Source organism: Diceros bicornis, chromosome 3 (assembly GCF_020826845.1).
Source record: "Diceros bicornis minor isolate mBicDic1 chromosome 3, mDicBic1.mat.cur, whole genome shotgun sequence".
In the NCBI taxonomy this organism is placed as follows: domain Eukaryota; kingdom Metazoa; phylum Chordata; class Mammalia; order Perissodactyla; family Rhinocerotidae; genus Diceros; species Diceros bicornis.
In genome coordinates, this window is record NC_080742.1 from 97,424,681 (window position 1) to 97,442,643 (window position 17,963).

Sequence of the window (17,963 nt, forward strand, 5' to 3'; positions counted from 1 at the left end):
AACATGGAATGCCCACGCTTCAGGAAGCCCACTCTACAGTAAGCCATACTCACACCCTGAAAGCTGTGGAGGGGCATCCAGGCCTTGTTTATAAACCCTAGAGCCACAGGACAGTTCTGGGGGCCCCATCACCGAGTTGCTTGACTCCTGAAGGCCCCAATTTCATACTCTGGGCCCTATAAGAGACTATGCTCAGGGCACCCAGGAGGCACCAAGCCACTGAAGGGCTGAGTCAAGAAATATTCCAGTGTGGCCTAACAGGCTGGCCCTCATGGGGTTACCCTGGCTGGGGCTGATGTGGGCATTCATCTTCATTTGGAAACCAGAAATATCCTGCCTTTGTTCAATAGTCAGTAGCCAAGCATATCTCTCCTCAATGGCAGCTGAAAAAGCACAGATGATAGATAGACAGACGGATAAATGGACAGATATATAGATGGATGGACGGATAGATTGATAGAAAGAGTAACTCATGGGGGCAGAAGAAATGGATCAGTATTGGGACCGGCCTGGTGGCGCAGGTGGTTAAGTGTGCACACTCCGCTGCGGCAGCCTGGGGTTCCCCGGTTTGGATCCTGGGCGTGCACTGATACACGGCTTGTTAAGCCATGCTGTGGCGGTGTCCCATATAAAGTAGAGGAAGATGGGGACAAATGTTAGCCCAGGGCCAGTCTTCCTCAGCAAAAAAGAGGAGAATTGGCACTGGATGTTAGTTCAGGGCTGGTCTTCCTCATGAAAAAAAAAAAATGGATCAGTATCACACTGAGGAAGATGAAAATCCATTGTTTTTAAACCCCTGTAGGTCTAAGAATCACCTAGACAACTTATCAGAAACACAGACCCATGGGTCCCACTCCTCAGAGATTCTGATTCAGTAAGTTTGGGCTGAGATCTAGGATTTTATGTTTTAAGCAAACACTGGGTGATTCTACTTAAGCTGGTGCAGGAGCCACACTTTGACAAACATTGTCCTAAACCCTAACCCAACGAACCTTGTTCAGGGGGGTACAAACTGACCAAGGTCAAGGCCAAGGTCCAAACTGACACCCCCACTGTGCCGCACGGCACCTCCTTCCCTTTGCCAAGGCTTCGGTCTGGGCAGTTTTAGTGGTGTGAGCACTGTTGTCACTTGGTGGTCCAGCCCAGGGGCGGAAGGGCAGCTCCCGTTACCATGCGCATCTGGGCGTCAGAGTGCCGAGCAGAGTGATTTGGTCGCATAGAGGCCATTGATCGCAGGCCTGTCACCAATGCAGAGGGAGCCACAGCCTCAAGCAGCATGAGGGTTCCCTCCGGAGACACCACAGGCAAAAGCATCACTAGTGACAGGCCCGCCAAGCCACCCTCCTGTGCCTGGCCGGCTGCTCTTGGCTCTATTTTTAGCTTGTCTCCAGTGACTGTGAAGGATTTCTGGAGCACCTCTCCCAAGAGGGCCAGGGACACGTGCATTGGCCACTGCCTCAAGTCTGAACGCCTCCAGGCCTGCCTCAGTGTCCCTGCAGAGTCCTGCTCAGCTCCTTCTCTCCAAAGCCCTCCCTGCCCCCTGGCCTCCTGCTGTCATCAGCTGGTAAACAGTTCCAAAGACCGGCCAACAGTCATCAATTAAAATAAGTCTGAGACATATGGATTTCAGCATTAATAGAGAAGCTGCTTTTTCAGGGACAAAAAAGAAGAAAAGAACACGTTTGCTCCCAGCAACAGCTTCTCTGGCAAAGTTCCGGCAGCACGCCACACACAGCTAGGCTTCTAATGAGTTATTTTCTAAAGCCACTCCTACCACCTTCATCACTGTTCCTGCTTTACATCTGCAATGAAGGCTAAGAGACAAGAGCTAAAGCGAGGCCCCGGCTCACCCAGACTCTAAACACGATGCCCACCTCGCTACGTCTAAAGGCCCAATGCAACCCCACGAGGAATCTGCACTCAGGCTTTCCTCTTCCTCTCCTCTCTCTCACACCTTCTCTTTCCCCTGATAAGATCTGGGAGGTTTTTCCTATAAAGGTGATCCAAACTGCCTAAGAAGGAGGCTCAGATCAAGCAAGGCCGGTCCTCCGTTAGGCCCGAGGCCATTCTCCCGTCCCACCTGGTTGTCACTTTGGTTAGTAATTCTAGGTCTCCATTATCTGCTATAACCCATAGGCCCCAGGGTGTCCCCTAAATAGATGCCTCCTTTTTGGTGTCTCAGGGCACAGCAGGCGCTATCGGTAGGACAGCAGGGTGAAGATGGCTAAAGACAAGCAGAGCCTGCAGTGGAGGTTTGCAATGATTTCCCCAACATCCTAGGTCATGGCTCTGTTCACGCACCAGGTACAAGGGTGGAGACGAAGGCTGACTGTGTCCAAAAGGAACTCAACTCATTTCAGTGACGAGACAGGCTGCTCAGACATAGAGGCCCCAGCAGGCCTCCTCACTGCGAGCGCCACTGGACACCACCAAATGACCCACTCACAGGACTGCCAGAGCCACAGTGTCTTTCAGGAGCCACTCCTTACAATCCCAAACATCCTGGGAAATGGCATCCTCTGGACACCAGTGATCAGCTGGCGCTGGGGGATCAGGAAGTGGACGTGAGTCCCCTTCGATTTGCTGCGACCTAGCTCCTCATTTTCCCCCAGGATCTGGCTCCTTATACCAAATATCTCAACACCACTGGTCAACTCAGTTCCTGTCTCCCTCGCCGTTCATCAGACACTAAGGCTCACTGGTCTCCCTCTGACCTCTCACCTCTCCCCTTCATTTGCTTTCTCTTATCATTACTGCTGTTCAGTCCTCAACCCTTACCCTGGATTTTTACCAGGCATTTGAATCAGTTTCCTTGACACTAGCCCCTCTTTCCACGAATCCACTTTGCACGCTGCTACCAGGCCAATTCTCATGAAGCGTTGTTCCCATCACCTTTAATTGCTTCTTAGTTTAGATTCTCCCTCAAACAGTCGGCGAGATGATGGCTTAGGTTCAGGACTTTAGCCCAGGGAGTGGGGGAGTGAGGCAGACAAGCCAGCAGGGGTACACTTTTGAACAGACCACCACTGTGGGCAAGTGCGGCTGGACCCTGCTGGGACCCTCTGAGGCATCCTGCAGAACACACATCAGAACTGTCCCACCGCGGGATGGGGAGGCTGGGGTACTGCCCCACCTTCATCGATCCTTGGTTGAGGGTTGCCCCTCAGGGCATAAACCCAATTCCAGGTCTTCCAGCCCCACACACTCAGGCTGAGTAAACCACCGGGTGTCCGAGAGGATTCCTCCAGGAGCGAGAAAGACACAGTGAGAGCTGTGGGGTGGAGCGGGGCTGTCTGGCAGGACTGCAGTGAACTCTGGGGCGCCCTGGGCATGTGGGGCAGGGCATCAGCAGCAACTCCTGCAGCTTCTCCCTGGGCCTGCCTGCCTGCCAGGTAGGGCGGCCAAATCAGATACAAGATGCCCAGGTAAACTGGGATTTCAGACAACAGAGCATAATTTTTTAGTATAAATTTATCCCAAATAGCCCACAGGACATTCATAAACTAAAAAGTTATTCATTCAAAAAATTCTAATTTAACTGGGCATTTTGTATTTTTATCTGCTAAATCTGGCAACCCTATTTCAAGGCCCTCCTTGATCTGGCCTCAATCCATTTCTGATGGCTCTGATTCTCAAACCCTTTCCTCCAAGAGAAGGGCTCTTCACGGCACCTGGAAGTGGTCATCCAAACCCCTGACTCCACGGGGTGCTCAAGCGGGGTCCCTGATAGGAACAACCTCCAACTTCTCACACGAGTCTCTGTCCCGCCTACCGTCTCTGGGTCTAAGTTCTCTCTGAACACATCAGTTCACCGTGCTCTCCCCCTTCTCTCCCTGCTGCACGGGTCATCTTATACTCTTGGGTCATCTGCAGCAAATGCAAGCCCTGTGAGAATGGAGACAGAGCCCCCTCATTCACCCCTGGATCTCACCATCGACCGGAGCGCTGCACGCATGTTGTGGAATAACTGAGTGAACAGTACTTGCAGTGACGGCTGGATCATGCCAAGAACATTGTCTAAAGCAGCCAAAGTCACACCAGCAGCAGGAGGGGCGGTCAGACGACCCCAACTATACTGCTGCTTTTCCACTTGCACAGCCTGGCCTCTCAGTCCTTTTCCGGGTCCTGGATTTGGTCCTACACTACCACTAGCACCAGCCCCTGAGCACCCCCCACACACTCCCACTCTGCATTTGGGACCAGCCTCACCAACTGGCCTCAGTACAACGTGGCCTGTACACCAGGCAGTATCATTTTCTTTTCTCTCTCTTTCTTAAAATTAGGTGCTCTGATGCAGATGTACTAGCCAGATATTTACATAACACTTTAAATTTGTAAGAGCTTTCCATGATCTGTTTTATCTCAACCTCCCTGTAAGGTAGGCAAAGTGGAATTATTATCTATGACAAAAGGGAGAAACTGAGCGGTTCAATGGCTCACTCAAGTGATCAGCGCTAAAGGGAGCTTTGTGGCAGCAACATCTAACCTCTAATTTACTAACAAAGTAAGCAGGAATATTTCATTTTCAAATAGAAAGCTTATTCAAAGGAATGCTTATTCCTGACTGCATGGGTCACCACCCTGCTGCCATACAGCAGCCAGCGGTCCCGTCACCTGCTTCCCCCTGCCAGGAAGAGCTGCCCACCGGGTCCCAACTTCAGGCTGCTCCCTGAAATACGCATCAGATGTCTGGGGCTCTGCTCCTCCCCATCCAAGTGTTATGCACGTGCACAAACCCTGGAGGAAAGTGCTTCACCAGGTTCGGGTTTGCAGTGGAAAGTGAGTGGCCAGCTGCCCCACCCCAGTCCCGCCCTGTTGCTGTCAGGAAGGATTAGCTTTAACGAGGTGACAACCCTCGAGGGTGGGACACACTGTGCACTCCCACCCAAGACCAGTCATCTGGAAGAGAGAAGAAAATCACATTCTTCATGGAGCCCTCTACTCTGTGTGTGCATGTGTGGTCTGTGCATGTGTGTGTCTGTGAGTACTGTGTTTGGACAAACATTTACTTGGTTGGTGGAGGTCGGGGGTGTGACCCAGTCGAGTTTTCTTCAAGTGCAGGTAAGGGCTGAACGCACATCCCACCACCTGCCTCCCCCCGACCCTAAGCGGAGGCTAAGGAACGCTGCGTGGGGCCAGGACAAGGGGCCACTGGCTACCTGGGCAGGCAAACCGCAGGGTGGGCGCTCCACCTCGCCCGCCGCTTCCTCCAGCTGGACAAAGTCAAGTCACAGACCGATCGATGTCGCCAAAGTCCGGGCCAGGTCCCGGCTTGGCCAGGGCTAAGTTCGCGGCAGCCCTGCACGCGTTAGGGAGCCCCGAGCCCCCAAATGCCCGAAATGTGCTCCCCGGGGACAGGCAAAGGGAACGGCTGCAAAGGACCCCCCCACCCCCGACCCAGAGGCACCCCAGGAGAAACTGGGAAGGAGGTAGGTCCATTTGAGGGCGCAGCTACACAGCCACTCCCCCACCCCGCCCGCTGTCCCCACCCAACGCCCCTCCCCTCCCCTCCCCTCCCCTCCATCCCCGGCAGCCGCGCGGGGCTCCACCTCCCCGGAGCGCAGTCCACACGGTCCTTTTTCAACAAAACAACACGACGCACCGCCCCCCGCACCCGCACCGGGCGGGATCTGGGCTACGCCCAGCCGGCCACCAGCCGCGCCCGGCGCGGGAACGCGCCCCTCGGCCCCTCGCCCCAGCCCCACCGCAGACGGTCGCTGGGCCCCGGCTGCACGCGGTGGAGGGAGAGCTGAAGCCCGGGCTCCGAGGCCCAGCTCGGCCCTGCTCCTCCACCCTTCCCCGGAGCGGCCCGAAGTGACAGGAGGGGCCTGTCCACGCACGGCGCCCGCCGGGCGTCCCGCGTTAACCGCTTCCGCGCCGGGGTGGGCGGCGGCGCGACGGTGGGCAGCAGGGGCCGGCGGCGCTGGGACTCACCGGGATGTGCACGCGCAGCGAACGCCTTTTCTGGCTGGGATTTTTCTTGCCGCTGCCCCCGCCGGGGCTGGAAACATCTTTCTTCTTTTTGGTGTCCATGGCTGCGCTTCCCATAACTTTAACCAGAAGTTAATTCCGGGTGACTCGTTCCTGGAATTCGGTCCTCTTTCCTAGCCCGGCCGCTGCCGTTGGCCTCGAGCCGCGCGCTCTTTACTGTCCTTCCACCCTGAAGACGCCGCGTGGGGATTTCCGCGGGGAGGGAGGGTGGAGCAGGTACCTCGGGTCGCTGCCACCCGGGAGGGATGGCAGTCGCCGTGAGCGCCAAGTTCAAGTGTCCGCTTCCTCCTACGGGCTCATCGGATGCAAAATCAAAGCCAAAGGCTGTCCCGGTTCTGGTCTCTCGCCGGGTTACGCGTGGCAGAGGTCTCACGCTGTGTCAAAGTTTTCTTCCTTCTGCAAAGCGAAGCAACATTTTCCACCCTCTTGGCTCCTCCCACAGATTCCCAGAGGTAATCTGAAAGGCAGGTGCAATTAAAAACAGTAATTTGGAAAACAACCTATGCCTGAGCCTAAGTGGAAAATCTGGCGAGAGTGAGACAGTTTGCATATAGATGTAATCCTCGGCTGCAGAATAAACCAGCCCCGAGCCTGGAACTAGGTCCGTCCTCCTCTCTGGGCGAGAGGGAGGGAGGAGGGGAAGAGGAGGTGCAAACGCCAATACCCTTCGCAATTGGGCTAGTGCTCGGCCGCCAGCAGAAGTTCTGGCGGCGGCTCGCGTGGCCCTGCCAGCCGGAGGGCGCGCCGGAGCCCCGCGGGAGAGGAGAGCAGGGCGCCCGCTCCGTCCCACCGCCGCGCCGCAGCCCCGGGGACAGTGAAGGGACAGCGAGGGGCCGGGCCTGGCACCGACGCAGGCTGGGGGAGCGCGGGCGGTGGAAGGCGGCGTGCATCGAACAGGAAGTGCACGGCGTGCCGCGCCGCTCGCCCGCTCCCCCCGCCGCTTAACGCCGCCCCCGGGTGGCCGCGCGCTGTCGCCTGCCTGGCGGGCGGCGGCTCCCCTCCCCTGCGGTCGCGGCGGCGCGGGGCTCGGTCGGAGCTGATGGCTGATCCACCTCGTCCCCCAACGTCTCCGTTGATGCCTGACCCCCTGAAACACGCACACGCGCCCTGTGCCCCGCAGACCTGGCACGGCGGAAGCATTGGGTTTCGGTGGGACGCGCATTGACCCGCACGTGCTTCCCGGAAAACCGCGGCCCCGGGTCCCTGCCCGCCGGCGTGCGGACCTGAATGCGCGCAGGGGGCGGTGTGTGTTGCTGGGGGAGTGCGGGTTTTCACCCCCCGAGCCCACCCCACCTGGCTGTTTTCAGGTTCGACAAGAATTGCGCGGTGGATCCGCGGTAAGTGTCCGGGCGCGGTATCAGCAACCCCCCCGCGCCGGAACACGCGGGGTTCCCAAGACTACGGAAAGAAATGGGTGGAGGAGAGGGCTCGAGACCCCCGGCGAGGCCCCCACGTGCTGCCATGGTCTTAGAGAGCCATCGCGTTGCCAACTTGGCACCGCCCGTGCCGCCCGTAGCCGAGGGCCCGTCGGGGGGGGGGTTCTTGAGGGTTGCGGGGTGGCCCCCCCAGGATGGCGCGACCTTTGCCGTTGATTGGAAGTAGGATGACTGCTCGGTCGGGAGTCGCCCCCCTCCTGCTCTAGGTTCTGAGGATGTGGTGGCCCCAAAAGTCGCTTGAGCGCCCTGAATGCTGACGTCAGGCCCGCTGCTCCCCGTAATCTGTATGGCGGGAGGCCACCCAGAGGAAGAACGCGATACAAGTCGCTTTGGGAACGCCAGGGGGGCCGGCGAGGAGATGGCCAGAGTTCTCTCCTCAGAGGAGGGGTTAGCCCGCTGCAGGGACACCCCCTAAGTGGTGCCTCCCCCCCAGCCAGAAGCAATCCTGTTCCAGCCGTCGTCCCCCTTTCCCTTTCCAATCCAAGTTCCACCATGTGTGTAAAATCCCCTCCAGCCTGGGTGGCTGCTCGGTGCGTAGGGGTGGGTTCAGGTGCGTTTGTCTTCCTTCTCCTTCTCCCCCGCTCTCAAGTCCAGAATGAAGCCGGACAGGAAAAGCGTCCTCGTCCTGGAATAGTGCTTGCCTAACAGAAGGGTGATGAGGCTCTGGAGGGGGCCACTGGCTGGATTCAGACACCTAGTGGCCATCCCCGCCCCACAGGTGTGGAATTTCTTGCTTTGACCTTTTTCTGACCGGCTGTCTTCCAGAGACAGGAGACTGCATGATTCCACTAACCGCTGGAAACGTTGGTTGGAAGCAGGAAAGAGTGGGCCTTTAGCCTATGTGATGGAGTTTAAGGGACCAAGGACCACCCTTACCCACTCAAAATTACTCCCCAACTGTCATTTCAGTTTCTTCTGTTTAGCTTAAAATGTTAATCCCTGTCACAATAATTTGCCAGGGATGAAATCACACCATTTGATGAGAACTGGTTTTGAAAGGAAAGACAGAGAAGTGGGGAGGGAGCAAGTTGATGGAAGGGAAGTTTAGGAAGAGGCACAGGGAGGGGATTCAGACTGAGGAAGCCCAGTGTTATTTCTCGCACTAAATGCTGGGCCTGGGGCCTGTGCTGGTTGATGGGCAGTGTTTAACAAGTGTTATAATATGTACTTTTGTCAGTTGATTTCTGTAAATATGCCCAATCGTTCATTAATAAAATTAATTTGTTCTCTGAGTTTATTTTGTTGGAGTGCAGACTTTAGTCCCTGGAAATCCTAAATTAAAACATTTTACCATATTGCCTGCATTTTATGAGCTTTATTTTTGGTTCCACGTGTTGATTTTTCTCAAATCTGGGTGTTTCCTATAGATGGTATCAGAAGAGGCTTACCAGCCGTTTTTTTTCCTTCTGAAAAGATATTAGTAAATTAATTATGTGTCTTCCAATCATGGAGTCTTAGGCTGGAGGGAGCACGGTGATTATTTTGCTTTGGGGTGCCCTCTGAAACCCTGTCCTCACCTCCACCTTGCTGCACACAGATATTTTAGCCGGCAGCCAAATGTGGCACGGCCAAGCAAGTGTCAGTGATGACCCCTGCCATCAATCGTTTCTGAATGCCCTGACCTGTGACTTCCTTCTCAAAAATAATGCAATAAAATCTATACTGAACAAAATATCAAAATTTTAAATAAAGACAGCATTACTGATTTTGCCTTTTGTCTCAGGCTCCAATGTTGGTCAGCTCAGCACTGTTACTGATCCGTCTTTATGTAAAATTCTGATTGAGTGTGTGTGTGTGAGGAGATCAGCCCTGTGCTAACATCTGCCAATCCTCTTTTTTTTACTGAGGAAGATTGGCCCTGGGCTAACATCCGTACCCATCTTCCTCCACTTTATATGGGACGCCACCACAGCATGGCTTGCCAAGCTGTGCGTAGGTGCGCGCCTGGGATCGGAACCGGGGAAGCCCGGGCCGCCGCAGTGGAGCACACACACTTAACTGCTTGCACCACCGGGCCGGCCCCCAAAATTCTGATTTTTTTAGGTATAAAATAAAGTTTATATATATATTTTGTTTGTTTTTCAAGACTAAAGCAGAGGCTCTTAACGGTCACCAGAAATCTCTGTGCTCTCCTACCTTTTCCAGCGCCCTGGCAGTTAGGACACGAATATGTAATTAATTCTAGCCAATGACGTGTGAGTAGAATCAGTGTGTATTACTTCCAGGTCAAGCAGTGAAGGGTTAGTGTGTCTCCCCCACTTGCCTTTTTCCATGCTGCCTGGGTACTGGAGGCCACATGCTCCAGATGGCCGACAGTAAGATGCGGGGGGCAACTCAACCCGTGTTGGAATTGGTGAGTTGGGTTAAGCTACTGAGATTTTGGTAATTATTTGTTACCACAGCATAGCCTTGACTATAAAAAATATTGCTTGAAATATTATTTATCTTGATGACTAATTTTTTGACACCCCCTTAACTTTTACACTCAGGCCAGTGGCTCATTCGCCTCACCCTAGTGCGACCCTGTCCTTCTGACTGATGGAAGGATGAGGAGTAAAGGTTGGCCAGGACCGCAGGCTGTACTGGGAACCACTTCACATGCTCCAAGAGGACAACCTGAGTCCTGTCCCAGCACTGCCGCTGATGCGCTGCGGGACTGTGAGCAAGTGACTTCATTCCCCCGTCTTAAGAGGAGCGCGATGGTCCTTGGAAGATTTCTACAGCCTCTGTAATGAGAATGTGTTTTTTGTCCTGATTGTATTCTGTATGTCTTTGTTATTTTTATTGCTTTAGGAATCCCTTTTTTACCAAACTTTACAAAAGTATCATTGCACAATGAATTGGAAATTAAAAACATACAAACAAACAAAAGACCCCTCGTCTTTCAGCACAGATGATTTAGGACAGTGCTTCTCAGGGGAAAGAGGTGTATTGAAGATGTTTCCATTTGGGGCATCATTTCTCTAGACTTATAATAGTGAAAGTTACTGATACACAGCGCCATGTATGTGCCAGTGCTGGGAGGTTGTACAGATTTTAACACATCTATGGGGAGGATGTTATTAACCTCTTGTCAGACCACACGTGTGTTGATGTAACTGCTATACCACCACTAACACCCCAGACTAGCATCACCTGCACATTTGATGTACCCATTTCTGAGTGCTGCCACCCAGGGCTCCAGGTCATCACACTGGCCTGCTGTGACGGTGCCACCTCTTCCCCAGCCAGGGCAATGTTCCATTCAGAGAAGATCATTTAAAATGCTGCACTGAGGACCTGCAACCTAGTTGAGAAGTGAAATACACAGAGTGCAAGAGTTAATGTAGAGAAACCCCGGCTGGAGAGCTTATGAAGGGGATATCTGAGGTTCAATTTCACTTAACCTAGTTTTCCAACTTACTCGTCTCTGCCTCCACTCTGCTTTTTTTTTTTTTCCATTTTGTCTATTAATATCCCATATAAATGAAAATGACTTTGGAAACCATGAGTCATCTTTGTAGAACATTGACAACTTAGAAAGTCTTAGAATTGGTGGGTACTCATGGATTTAAAGTCCAGCCTTGCCCTGTAAACTTGGAATGATACAGTTAGAAGGAATCTTGGTGATCATTTAGTTCAAGGGTCTGTAGACAGACATCTGTGTCTGATGAATTCCTGTACTCAGTGGCAATGTGTTCCACTGTCAGAAAGAAGAAAGGAATTAATTTTTTATCACCTGTTAGATTCCAAGTATCATATTAGGTAGTTCATACTAATTATCTTACCTAATTTCTGTTAACATCCCCCAAGAGAACTCTCATAGACATTTTACAGACTAAGGGAACTGAGAGCTAGCTGTTAGACTTTGATATCCATTTAACTTCTGTCCATTGACCTTAATTTGCCGTGCTTTCTGAAAAGACATTAAAAAACGTGGCCCCCTCCTCTTTTGAAAGCTTTACACAGGGCTAACAGTACTATTTAGGAAACTCCTTCAGGGTGACCTTGGCCAGACTGTTCAACATCCTAGCTGCCTTGGTCTCTCTGCCTGTGACGTAGAGCTGGGGTGAGAGCAGTGGTCTATATAGTCAGGAAACCAGTGACTCAATTCTGGGCAAAAAGCAACACTTGAAAAATGAAACAACAAGGTCTGGGCTGAGGACTCGCTGTAAATGCTTTGATAACTCATTGGGTGCCAAACTAAGGGGGTGTTATCTAATCTTGAAAACCGGAGCTGAGAGTCACATTCCAGTTTTTATTTTCCTTATGATTGCATAACCTTGTGATAGCTTTTGCTCCCTGCTGCAGATGGAGCCATTAATATCGATCCAAGGGTAGAAGCGGAGGCAGGCGCTCAGGACCAGGGGGGAGGGCTGTCTCGGACAGCACCTCTCCTGACAGCCCTTTTCTGGGTCCCTTTTGGTTTTCCGGGGGAACCGTGCAAGCCACCTCCTTTATCTGTGTTTCAGATTGCTCTTCATCCATAAAGCTGGTTAACCATAAGACTATCCTGGTCATGAAATCCAAGAAGTACTTTGGGTTAAGGTAAAGGGAAACTCGGTGGCAATATTCTCCCAAGGGGCAGATTTGCTGTTCACATCTTTTCTCTATTTAATAGCCCGGTGTCTTGACCAGCTCTGTGCCTAAACACGCACTCAGCGGTTCTAGAGAATGACAGATTCAGCAAGCAGGATATGTGTGACCACACAGCACTGTGCAGTGGGGAGGTGTCTGTTTGCTAAATAAAAAAATAGGTAATCCCAGCAATTATGCTCCCTCCCTTGACTAAGGGTAGTAGTCACGTAAGCAGCATTAGCTGGGAATAAAGTCTTTGGTTCTGCCAATGGCTGCCTTCGTAATTATTTTACGGAGTGTCTCGTGTGGCTCTCATCCTGGTGATCCATCATTACCTCTCATTGGGGTAGAGGGATTGGGCTCCCTAGGCTGCAGAATTTGACTAAAGGTCTTTATGTGTTGCCTCTCAACTTAGTTCTGAACTTGGACACACCACGAGCATCCAGATTAACCCTGGGAAATTTGGAATACCGCTATTATCTGAATATGGCTCATTTTCTAACCTCTCACTCACCCATTCCTTTGGGACGTGATTAAATAATGCAAATTAATGGTAATAATTTCCTGAGCAAATAAAATTATTTTGCTAATTGTACTGGCCCCGGGGTACACGTACTGCAGCACACATCTGAACCTGACTTGCATGGAAGGTGCGTCTGAAACCCTAGGTCACCAGCACCATTGTTACCATCCATTCCTGTGACTGGCTGCTGCTATCCAGACCTGGCCTCTAGAATGCCAGTCACAGCTTTTCAACAAGACTCCAGAAAAAATATATTTACAATCCCTTGGGATTGGCAGCGTTTGGAGAGCAGAGCATCAGGTCAAGACCTAGATTTTCAGGTGCGTACGGGCTTAGACCTGTTGACCTCTAAGCCCCACTGGAGACACACAGTTATCATCTTGACTCTCAGAAAAAGCTGTGTCCCTCCCCGAAGGGCCTAGCTACACCTAGAATTAAACCCATCCCTGACCTCGCCGGCATCTAGCCCTATCCTTGTACCATAGCACTTTATACCGTAATCAGTAAATGCCCATTTGTGCAGAGACAGAGCCCAAAGATGCTCTGTTCAAGGACTCTGGGTGTGCAGGGAAGGTCTCAAGGACATAGTGGTTTTTGACAACACTACTCATGCCAAAGGGTTGTGGGTCAAAAGGTATTTTGTGAAATGTTCCTAAATATAACTCCTAAGAGTTGCATGAGGTCTTGGGAGAGGGTGTGGAGAGAGAAACTTTCCAAGTACAACTCTGTGCTGAGGGCTTGCGTAAGGTCATTTTAGATCATTGCAACACACACTCCAAACAGCACCATTGTGCAAAAGGTCTTGCCTTGTTTTTTCCTATGCCCACTCACTGTAGCCTTTTACTCTCTAGGTCAAAAAATAAAGCATAGTTACGAAGTTCATTGTTCCTCGACCAGCCCAAGAGAACATTTTCCTCTCGTTGTAGCTTATTCACTCATGCCACAGGGGCTTGCAGCATCTTATGGAGAGGGAGGGACAAGTTTCTCTGGGCTACCCGAAGGTACTTGTGTTAGCGCAGGTGAGTGTGGGGCTTGCTGCTGATACAGAGCACTCTCCAAGACCCCAGGGCCCACACTGGTCAACACCGAGGCCGGCAAATTGTCCGTTAACTCTTGTGGTTAGGATGCAAGGAGAACATCTGTTTCGAGTGGAGGGAGAGTCTACATCTTGATAGGATCATTGGTTCCAAGTCTTTTCTTTATCTTTGCAGGTTTAAGAAACTGATGTAATTTGTTCACCAAGAACTGATAGAGCTAGAGAATTGTGTCATTGTAACCACTCGCAAAAGAGACTGAATTTTCAGCCCGTCTGGCAATTTGTCCTTTTGCATGGGGGTGTTTTGTGTGGTCGTCTGCCTCTGCTCCTAGATCCATTCTCTGTCCTGCCCTGCTCTGTGTTGCCCAGAACCACAGTCCCAGGATCTTTAGCCCTGGGATCCCCTTTCCTTCAGGCCAGGTTTGGCCAGTGGGAGGCAGTGGGGGAGCCGGGAGTGTGGGAGAAGGAGGGAGGCCAGGGGATTCTTCTTCGCTGGTTTTGCCCCTGGCAGCATCTGGGGCAGTGTTTCTTTTCTCTATGGCTCCAGCCCCACGAACCAGACCCTCCCTCAGCGGGACCAGCTTCACCAGGCCACCCTGACTGTGGCTCTAGAGTCCTCTGGACATTTGAGCAGAAATCTGGAGGACATGAGGGAGTGAACCAGGTGGGCAGGTGGGGGAGGAGGATTCTAGGAGAGGTCAGGAGAGCAGTGTGGCCAGAGGTGGTGAGAGGACAGGTGGGCTCCGTGTTGTGGGACTTAGTTATCTGAGTGAGATGGGATGGTGTTGGAGAATATCAACTAGAAGAATGACACGATTGGATTTAAGGTTTTAGGGATCAGCCTGGCTGCTATGTGAAAGGGTCTACAGGAGAGACAAGGGTTATGAAGAGAACCAAGAGAAAGTGGATCCAGAGACCACCAGAAGAAGTGCCTCAGGAGGGAAGGAGCGGTGCGCTGTGAAGGACAAGAGGACTCGGAGATGAACGTGGGGTCTGGTGACACAGAGCCCCCTGGCCACCTTGACAAGGGCCGAGGGGAGGTGGGAGCAGCAGCCCAGGGGAGTGGGCTCTCAAGAGATGGAGCGGTGGAAGCGGCACATAGTGGACAGCTGTTTCCAGGAGCTTCGCTGTACGGGGGAGCAGAGATACGGCGGAGGAGAGAGGAACACCGGTCAAGAAAGGGCTGTTGTATGTTTTAAGGAGGGGGATGTCACAGCACGTTCAGCTGATGATATGACCCTGTCACAGTCATGGGAGGGAATCGATGATGCAGAAAAGAGAAGGAAGACTGCAGGCAGGGAGTGTGGGGGTTCTTTTCTGAGCCGTTCTGGTTTCCTTGTGAAAAGGAAGCAATGTCACCAGCTGATAGAGGAAGAGATGTGGGAGGTTTGAGGAGAGAGAAAGGTGTGAAAGCATCCTGTAGGAGAGTGGGAGGGTGCACACATGGGGACACATCCTACACAAAAGAAAGTGCGCTGCAGACCACGTTCTGCTCTTCTTCTCTTAACTCAGCAATACGTCTTAAATATTGTGCCAATCAGTTTACGGAGGGCTGCTGTGTTCTTGGGAACATTACTTAATTGATTATGATTTAGTATTTACTACATTATATTTATTTAAGGTCCCCTACTGATGAAAATGTAGGCTGCTGTCCGTGCTGGAATGCTGGTACATGTCATTTCACACATTTTGGAGTGTTCTGGAGGACTCGTGCTTGGAGGGGGAACTGCTGGAGCAAATCCGTTTTAATAGACAGTCATCAGTTTTACTCAGAGGCTGATTGGTTTGCGCTCCCCCCAACAGTGCGTGCACACGCTTGTCTCTCTAGGCTCTCACCAACACAGTGTATTTTCTAACTTTTTGATATTTGCCGGTCTGTTCGGTGAAAATAGTGTCTCACTGCACTTTCACTGGGCATTTTCCATCTTACGAATAAGGATGAACACCTTTTGCACATTCGTATTTCCTTTATACCTTCTGTGAATTATCTATTTGTGATTTTTGCCCATTCTCTTATTGGGTGGTAGGTCTTTTTCATATCTACTTATAGGAGCTCTTTATATATTGGAAAAAATCAGCCCCTTGTCAATTCTGTGGGTTGCAAATACGTCTTTCCATTTTGTCTTTTGACTTTGTTTATCCTGCCTTTTTTTCATGCAGGATTTCTCCTTTTTTATATAGTTTATTTTATTAATTTGTTTTTTATGGCTGCTGGGTTTTCTGTTATATTTAGAGAAGTGTGGTGGGAGGAGCATGGGTCAGACCTGCCTCCGCCACTCCCTGGTGGTGTATCTGCAGGCACGTTGCGTAACCACTTTGTAAACACGGGGACGAAAATGCCTGGGAGTATAAACACCTGTGCATGGGAGAGGCTCTGTAAACATTAGTTCCTTTCTTTTCCTCGAGGCCAGTCCCAAAAGCAGAGCATGCAGCAGTGGCATGGTCAGTGCTGTTTGCTTTCCAGAATTCCCCTGGAAAATTGCAAAAAGTCCACAATTTCCTGAGCACGTGCCCTTTGGCCCTCTGGAGTCCATGCAGCCTGCACCCAGAGGTGACGTTCACCCCAGAGGAAAGCTTATTTCCTAGAAGCGCTGTTCTGAAGTTGCCATGGGTCCAGGGGCAGCCAAAGGCTGACACCTCAGAGATGGAGCAGACCTCTCACAGAGTGGTCCTCAGGTACTTGCTTCAGAATGACCTGGGAGTTTCCTGGGCTCCTTCCCTAGGAAAGTATTTTGGGAACCAGAGACAAAATGGCTGTACACGCTGCCTTTCCTGCCAAGAGACTTGCAGGCACTGTGCCTGCCTGTCACCCACCAGAAGGTGCGTGGCTGTGGAGCATGCCCTTGGAGAAGTCCCACAGGATTGCCAGACGGGAGAGCACGGCTGCTTCTCACGGAGCTGGCAACTGAGCTGACTTCCTAGCTGTGTGGGCCCCGAGCCTGTCTGAGTTCACTCCCCCATCGGGGAAAATGTAGGGAGGGGCTGCCAACATACTTCCCCTTTCCATCTGACGTACAGAATAGCTGCACCGGACCTTAGCTGAAGACAGATGAGATGCAAATGTGGGTTGAAGGGTTGTTGATTTTATAAGAGTCTTTCTAGAGTGACTTTTGGATTGTTGAATGACGGGGAATGAGTTTGAGGCCTGGAAATGGGGTAGTTCCTAAGGACCGGGTGGAAGGAGGAATTTTTATTAAGGCAGAAGAGGGATCATGCAGGATTTTGGAAGGCGTGATGAGCTTTGGACTGGGGACTTCAGAGGGGGATGCGGGTAGAGGGTTATTTGGGATAGAGTTCCAAGAAGAAAGGCATGAGACCCCAGTAGAGAAAGCTGTTTCTACCTAGAACTGCTCCAACCAGAGCTGTGTCTGAAACCCTGACAGAGAGGACTCGATTTTATTAGGTCCAGAGATGAGTGAGGCTAGCCAACTTGTGTAGTTGATCATTCAAAACATAGAAAAGACCTATGTTAAGATCCCCAGAGAGAAATTCCTGTTTAATCTTAAAACCAAGAACAGTTGTCTTGCTCCCACCCTCTTGGGTTGTTCATTCTTTGTGGGCACTGGAACTGACCCTCATGTCTTTTTCACGAGTGGTCAGAATACAGAGTATCAAAGCTGTAGCCCATACACACACATGGTGTCCATTAATTGCTTTATTTTCCTCCTTAGGGAACTTGCCTCCCCCACTGGTAGGGGCTGCCCCTCTCAGTGGGTGCTCTGGTCCTTGACAACCAGCTCAGCCAATCATAACCACCTCCACTTGGTGGCTTGATCCTGGACAGCCAATCAGAGCCCTTCCCTGGGATTCTAACTGGAGCTGATGGAACCCTTTCCATCCTGAGCCCACGGCTGGAAGACTTCCTCCAAGAGCTGCCCCCACTAGAGGGACAGTAGCTTGAGAGATTGGGTACAGCGCTCAGAGAGATGTAGAGATGGAGAGAACATGGAAGCCTTGGTCTCCCTTTTCCCTAAGACCAGTTCCTCCTCTTCCTCTTCCTGTGAGCCAATAACATTCCCACCTTTTCTTAAGATACAGTTGGATTTCTGTCTCTTACAAGGCAAGAGTTCTAACTAATAAACTTCTCATTTTTAATTAACTTAATCTTGTTGTATTTTTTTGTCCCCCTGTAGGTTATTCTCTCTAGAACAAAGTGGGGAGGAAAAGATGGGAGGCAGGAAGGGAGGAGAAAAGCAAAGAAGGAAAGGCAGGCTGTGTAAGCAGAGTTTGTTAACTAATATGAGTACCTGTTATTTCTGTTACAGCCTGACCCCTCTGCCCCTCCCCACCCTGACCACAGTCTTTGCTGTGCTCAGGTAGCCCTGGCCCTCGTGACCAGCGATCTCCCAGAGGGCCTGCAGCCCCTGGGGTGTGTATCCCAAAGCCAGGTCTGAGTATCTGTGGGAATGGAAGCCTCAGC

General features: G+C 51.5%; 1 protein-coding gene and 1 long non-coding RNA gene across 3 annotated transcripts in view; one reads left to right on the plus strand and one right to left on the minus strand.

Annotated features, from left to right (window-relative positions):
* Positions 1–6,595, minus strand: part of PRKAG2 (protein kinase AMP-activated non-catalytic subunit gamma 2) — a 274,878-nt gene extending 268,283 nt beyond the window's left edge. For both annotated transcript variants that reach the window (XM_058533601.1, XM_058533595.1), the window contains exon 1: positions 5,935–6,595. In XM_058533601.1, coding sequence (XP_058389584.1) covers positions 5,935–6,048 — 114 coding nt within the window. In that variant the 5' untranslated portion in view covers positions 6,049–6,595. The remainder of the gene's footprint in view (positions 1–5,934) is intronic.
* A 367-nt stretch (positions 6,596–6,962) lies between these two features.
* Positions 6,963–17,599, plus strand: LOC131422634 (uncharacterized). Its single transcript, XR_009224124.1, has 4 exons — positions 6,963–7,328; positions 9,917–10,093; positions 11,879–11,954; positions 17,215–17,599. It is a non-coding gene; the product is annotated as an uncharacterized LOC131422634 (long non-coding RNA).
* The last annotated feature ends 364 nt before the right edge of the window (positions 17,600–17,963 follow it).